The following is a 6,901-nucleotide window of genomic DNA, read 5'->3' on the forward strand; positions in this document are numbered from 1 at the left end:
ATACTATGACGGGTGGTGAAAACACACACGCCACACGAGTGGGAATCTAACAGGTTTGTCTTCTATCTGCCACCCATTAAAAAACAAAGCCTTAACATATGCTGCTCCAACCACCAACAAGCTCAAGCAGTCTCTGGATTACCTTGTTTTCTTTGTAATCTATGTGTCTGTTTGCATTGATCGATATTGTGGAAACCACCTCAATTAATTCATACACATTAAAGCATTTGTGGTTTTGTACTAAAGCCCATGAGGTGCTACAGTAATCCACTGGGCTGAATACAAGTGGGCTGAGAGATTAAACAAGATGAGGCAGAGAGATAGTGTTTGTCGTTGTGTGATCATTTGATGGCGTATGTACGCTGTGTTTTTTCCCATTGCTTTTATAAATAATAAGTGCCCCTCCTAGACTGCATGCCTCAGTGTGTTCTGGAGCTAACAGCAGGATAGGTTTTTGCTAGTGGAATATTTATAGCTGTGCATTAAAACTGGAATCAAGGGTTTAAGTGTACCATCGCAACTTTGCCGCTGTTCCTTTGTCCGGGCCTGTCCAAAAATGCCCCGCCTGAGGCTATTTGCAGAGCCAAGAGCTAACATGTGAATCCGAATACTGCGTTTACAGAGGCAGCCCAATACTGATATTTTTTTCCACTCATTGGTATTTTGACCGATCACATCTTATCTTTTCACATCTTATCTTTTTCAGAGCTGATCTGATTGATCAAAAGACCAATTAGTGAAAACAATAACAGAATTGGGCTACCTGTATAAACGCAGCCTAAAAAGTGATATCACATTCTGACCTGTGTCATGTCAATGCTGTGATACAGGTTGACATCTTCCATAATTATACACTGATATTGTTGGTGTCTTCAACGCCCTTTGTCTGTTCCTATAAGAATAGGCCAACATAAACATATTTTACAAACAACAGTATGTCTTTGCTGTCATAATGTCAAAGTCAGTTGTCATCTTGAGCATCTCATCTTGGGTATCAAGCTCTTTCATACTGAGACCCAAAGTATTATACATACTAACTGACTGACATTGGGCCTATATTCCTGATTCAAAATACGATTTGTTATTTTCTTAACTGTACATCATTTGGGTTACAAAAGCGGTTCAGAGTTGTGATACCATGTATCCTTGCTGTTGCATACTGCCATCTTCTGGTTTGGCAATATATTCAGTCCAGAAGGTTGTATTTACATAACTACTAAAACTCAGACAATAAAAACCAGTAAGCAAAAATAAATAACTTGCTATTTAATTAAGTCTGATTCAAAATGAGGACATTATTTTATCTTAAAAAACAAAACGTTACTTTTTTCCAAAACTACTGCATACTATAAAATAATTCAGCACACAAAATATAACTTTTTGTTAATGTACCCTATTTGTCAAATTCCAGATGGCTACAGGTAAGGATTTAAACATAACATATCCGAACTCTGCACACAAAGTTAACTTTAAATATGTACATGCCAATGCCATCAGTCTGTGTGGAAAAGAAACAACATAAAAACACTAGCTAGCATTGTTCCAGTAGTTTAAGAGCTGCCCTGGGCTACAGGTCTGTTACTTTGTCGGACCACACTCGTCAATCACACTCGTCAATGCCTTTGAGGCAATGGTCACTGCAAAAACTGTTAAATGTCATCATTCTGACTTAACTTACTTTGATAGACACTTATTTATTTATTTTTTAAAACACTAAAATGTGATGATACCATAGTTTCTAAAAGTTACACAAACAGAAAAAAATTTTTGAATGCAACAAGCTCAAAATATTACAATTCATGTTACAAAATGTGGGATTCCACACAAATAACTAAATGAATGTTAAAATATACTTAAAGAATTGAAATACATAAACTGACTAGAACACGTGTGAATATGAATTAATATGGGTGCACAGCTACACACTAAGTTTATGATAGGAAAGGTGTGAAAACACAGGAGACATTACCTATATTTATCTTATTAAAATAACACAAACTACTGTAGAGTAAACTTATTTTACACAGATACACCCAAACAATGGCAGGAGTGTAAGACAAAATTATATAGTATATGGTCTACAAAATCAATCAGTTTCCTTCCATGAAAACACTCACGACTATGTCATCCCTGAGAACAAGATTTGGTTCAATAGGAAGTGCATCCAAGATGGGTTGGGAATAACATTACAACCTCTCAGAAAATCTCCTTTTTACCTCGTCAAAGATCAGATTTACAATAGGAAAAGTCCAAGATAAATTGAGTTGAAGACGTGATCACTGATACCTGTCAGTAAAAGATCTAGTATTTTTTATTGGACCATTTGCAACAAGAGATTCTGCCAAATCTTGGCAGTATTAACAAAATTAAATCAGGGGTCTCAAACCTCGTAGAATATTATTGTATTGGTATTATTTTCATTTTGTGTTGAGTAGCCCTATCAATAAGAGTAAACTGAATGAATGAGTCAAGATCTAACGCAGGATTAAGTTAGAATCCTTTGAATTTGAAACCCCAGTAATAAAGAATCTTTACCAAAAAAACTATTTTAAAAATCCAACAAAGACTACAGTCAAATATACAGTCAAACCATGGTGCCCTGGCTTTTTTAATTTACCCTGATTTTAAAATGCAGTCAAGCATTTAGAATTTATTAACAATAATTGAGCTTATGTGCATAATAAGAAAAAAAGGAAATTGGGAAGAACAAACAATCTTAGCTCTCGTCCGCTTCTTCGTCCACCTCAACATCCTCCTCTTCATCTTGGTCTCTGACCTCGCGACCTCGTGATTCATCCACGTCTTCCACGTCCACCTCTTCATCCTTCTCGCCGTACGATGAGTCCTCATCCTCTCTGGCGTCCTGGTCGCTGTCATCAGAGCCTAGGGAATGGAGATGATCAGACCTTTTATAATGGGTTTCCCACTCTGAGCCAATGGGGTGATTAGTATGGGATATAAACAGGGGGGTTTAATACTGGATTGTGTGAATGGTGAAAACAGTGAGTAGTGGATTGAAGTATCAGGTAACCAAAATGGATACACAAATAGACACAAAGCACCCCTTAACCCAATAAACTTCCAAAATATAACTTCCAATGATTGTACAAAACGCCTCTTGCATTTAAAGTATAAACGTTCCTTGGGTCTACTGGTTTCTGCAGAAAATTGGCAGATCAGTGTGAATAAGCTGCTGAGTTTGCATTTCAAAATCACAGTCTTCCAGAACCATTCAAATAAATAGATTTTCATCCAAACAATGACTTCATATTCTAAACTGAGCTGCAAAGCCGACCAGCAGATCCAACAACCCTCCAGAATAACATTTCTGCTCAAGGACAATGTCTTACCGTCTATTGCCACCTCTCCGTCATCCTCCTCCTCTGGGCTTTCATCTGATTCTGAGGACATATTCGCTATCTATTCAGTTTCACCTGGATTACTCAGTAAGGGACATCTTACTACACAAGTACAGACATTTCTCAGGAGGTAGAGGTAAACCAGCAGACACTGTGGCCCTTGAGGACTGGAGTCAGAGCATATGTTATGCACATCTGTGTTGGAGCATAAAACCTGACTCATCACATTGCATTTTCTGTAAACCAGCAGACAGTGTGGCCCTAAAGGACTGGAATCATGGTCTTCTAAAGCTCTATTACAGTATTGACTAACCTGCATCTCGGTCCCCACGCTCCTCGTCCTCATCCTCCTCTTCCCTGCTAAGACCTCGTCCAGACTTAGCCTGCTCTTCTTCATCATCATCCGAGTCAGAGATCACCACACAATCCTCCCTGTTGCTGTTGTCAGCTGGCTTGGGCCCACTGGTGCTGTTGGAACCGCATGTTGTCACAGTTAGAACAACCAAGAGACCTTTCCTTTCTTTCTTTTTTTTTTTACACAAAATGCTTTCTAATAAAAGTGTTTGGTAGTGTTTTAGGCTAGATTACAGCACATAATAAAGTGGTAATAACATGGTAATAGTATCATGAAGATGGAAAGTCCTTATTGAACTAAGTTCTACGACAATAGGTTTTGTTGGGCAGCTTACCTGCCATTCTGCCTGGGTTCCCACAGTGGAGTCAGATAGTATCTGAGAGGGTTTCTGAAAAGGTCATCCTTCAGTATCTATAGATTCACGCAGAACAAAGAGAGAAGACGAGTGTGTTGGAATAGTGCAGTAACCGTGAGTGTTATATACAGAGCCTAAAATAAAGTCAGTCGTGTGATCACCAGTGGATCTGTGCAACGTGTCTTTGCTGGATTACTTCATGCATGTCAGACTGTGCCAGGCAGTGAGCATGCCGTTACCTGTGCTATGTCGTCCCGGCCAGGACTGGTGTGGTCGCTGAACCAGCTGAAGAAGGTCTGGTAGATGCCGCGTCCCGACCTCCTGGGCTCACTGTGGAGCGTCAGGTCCTGACCCCGGTGCCACAGGATGGGGTTGGAGAAAGACACTGGAGATCCTGTGAGAGGGGAAGGATATCGTCATTATTGGCCTCATTTAAACACGATACCTGATTACACCTCTGCATCTATACCTGTCAAAGATGTAAAATGTGGCATCCTAGCAAGATAGATATGACAACTGGATCTGTCACTCACCTGCCATTCCAAGGTGGAGCTCCTTCACTATGATGTTGTTCTGGAAGTAAGGGTTCCGTTTGAAGTGGAACCCAATTCTGTAACCAAGCTTGTTGGTCTTGAAGGATTCAATCTAAGAAGGAGACAAGAATACATTGTAATTTCAGGGCAGCAATAGCACATTTATTCGGAAGACTTTAAAGAATCATTACATTTTCGCTGTGATTATTTACTTACTTCAAGGTTGGTCATGTAACTGAGAGCGCCTTCATCTGTTTTGTCGATGTGAGCAGAGAGATGAGGGTGGTTCAACAACTGTTGAGCTTTGAGCCAAGGGAAAAATAAATGTGACATACCAACACACTCACAATCAACAACACAAACAGGCTCTTTGCACATAATTCACAGGTACATGAATTGGAATCATGAAGTAATTTGTTGCCATCTGGAAAAGTGTGTGTATTGGTCACTGTTTGTTGGTGTGTGTGCGTCCGTGTGTGTAGGAGTATTCAAAAGGATACTGCCGTGACCCAGAAGCCGGGGATGGCCTGTATGATGGAGCTGCGCTGGTCCACGTGTGGATGGCGCTGGCGGCTCATTTTCTGCTCTAGCCGCTGGTGGAGCCGCGCACCTTTCTTCTCCAAAGCGTCCAGCCTCATCTGTACCTGCGCCAGAAGGGCCACTGACTGTCGGATCTCCGGGGCCATCTTCACTGACACTATAGCGCACTCCCCGTCATCATCATCATCATCATCATCTGATGGGAAAGAGGAACTCTGTGTGGAGGAAGATCCAGGTATTGAGTCGTCTTCCTCATCCGCATCGGGCATGTCTTCGGCATCCTTCCTGTCAACTCCACGCAGTGAGGTAGAGCTGTCTGCCGCTGCTGCCTGTGTGTGAAGACCCCTTTCAGGTTTTGACCGTTCCTTTGAGGACTCATGGTCACCACGCTTACCTTTGTGTCCCATTCTCTCATAATGTCCAACTTTTTTGGAGGAGCAGGGCGTTTGTTTAGCCTCGTCACCCGCAGCTGCTCCTGTGAGACTAGCAAGTGCCTCGGCGGCTGCTATAGCGGCCGAATCAGACTGGTCCAGTGAAGTTGAGGGTCGGCAATCTCCAGCACCAGCACTTCCCTTGGTTTTTAATTCATTTGCATCGCTAGAGACGGGTGCACCCGACGAGGGCGCACTGTTGGCGGCGCTGACATGTGCATCAGCGCTGGATGGGTTATTGGCAGTGACAGCTGCACAAATCCCCCCCCCCGGTCCCTTTTTCAAATCTAGTCCACTCTCCTCATTTCCACCATTCTTCTCTTCCATACTAGCTGGTACTTTATCGCCATCTTCCCCATTTTTGTTTCCATGAGAATTCGATGGTAATTCACTGGACACCACGCCGTCCACTTTGGCTAACTTACTAGGAAGAGGGGACTCGCCAGCCTGCTCGTCGGACGAACATCGTTTCTTCGGGGCAGAGTCTGCAGACTTTTTGCTGTACCTCGTTTTATCGCTCATTTTTGCCAATTAGTCTGCAGTGCTAGCTAACGCAATAGCCTACAAATTAGTTAGCTAGCCTAGGGGATAACGTTAGTGGAATTGTTTACTTAGCTAGATGTAACTAGCTACCTTGTTCGTTTCACAAATTACTAGCTAGCTACTAGCTCGTATTTCCTATAAACAGTTAGCAAGTTCCTTTTCCGCGTAAATTTTGCTAGAGGCCTACAGTACTGTAGCGCGAACTAGCTGGCTAGCTAGCTTACCTTGCGTGTGTTCTTCGTGTTACAACTCGGTCCCGTTCTCTTAAAAGCTATATATCAATTTAGCTCTAGTTGTGCATTATAAAACATTTTTTTATATTGAATAAAGTCATGGTTTATAATTACACAGAGTCCTGAAATTGTTTACATTTCTCCTTTCCCTCACTATTTCTCCGGCCGCGATGTTTATTACATTACGAGATAGGAAAACAATCCGCTGATTGGTTACAGAACGCCGCGCTGAAATATATCCACCAATCATACAAAGGGGGTATGTTTAAGTGAGTCAGCTTTACCAACAGAAGCTGCGCTCCCTGCGCTGCATATTTTCAGTACTAGGGGGCGCGCACGTACAGTACAATATTTTCAGTGACTACGCAGTAGCCTGACACTTGATCTATTTTGATAAGAATTTTTGGGGGATGACGTTTGTCCTACAATGTAGCCTTACCTTGATATGTGAATTGCAAAATACTTTGGGTTAGGAATAATTATGTACTTCATTGTAGACCTACCAGCAATTGAGACTTGCTGACTATCACCGATTATTATTATTATTATTAT

General features: G+C 41.6%; 1 protein-coding gene across 2 annotated transcripts; it reads right to left on the minus strand.

Moving 5' to 3' along the window:
• Window positions 1-1,251: 1,251 nt before the first annotated feature.
• LOC311147424 (uncharacterized protein) lies at window positions 1,252-6,552 on the minus strand. Of its 2 annotated transcripts, XM_084184126.1 has the most exons (8): window positions 5,103-6,552; window positions 4,819-4,896; window positions 4,603-4,714; window positions 4,309-4,463; window positions 4,049-4,125; window positions 3,673-3,827; window positions 3,351-3,401; window positions 1,252-2,883 (listed from the first exon to the last, which is right to left on the minus strand). In XM_084184126.1, the coding sequence occupies exons 1-8, from the start codon at window positions 6,093-6,095 to the stop codon at window positions 2,717-2,719; spliced, it is 1,788 nt and encodes a 595-aa protein (XP_084040252.1). In that variant the 5' UTR covers window positions 6,096-6,552; the 3' UTR covers window positions 1,252-2,716. The 2 variants fall into 2 exon arrangements, with proteins under 2 accessions (XP_084040252.1, XP_084040253.1); XM_084184127.1 differs by lacking the exon at window positions 3,351-3,401.
• Between the last annotated feature and the right edge of the window lie 349 nt (window positions 6,553-6,901).

This window comes from Coregonus lavaretus (genome assembly GCF_964263955.1).
Source record: "Coregonus lavaretus genome assembly, chromosome: 20".
NCBI lineage: Eukaryota > Metazoa > Chordata > Actinopteri > Salmoniformes > Salmonidae > Coregonus > Coregonus lavaretus.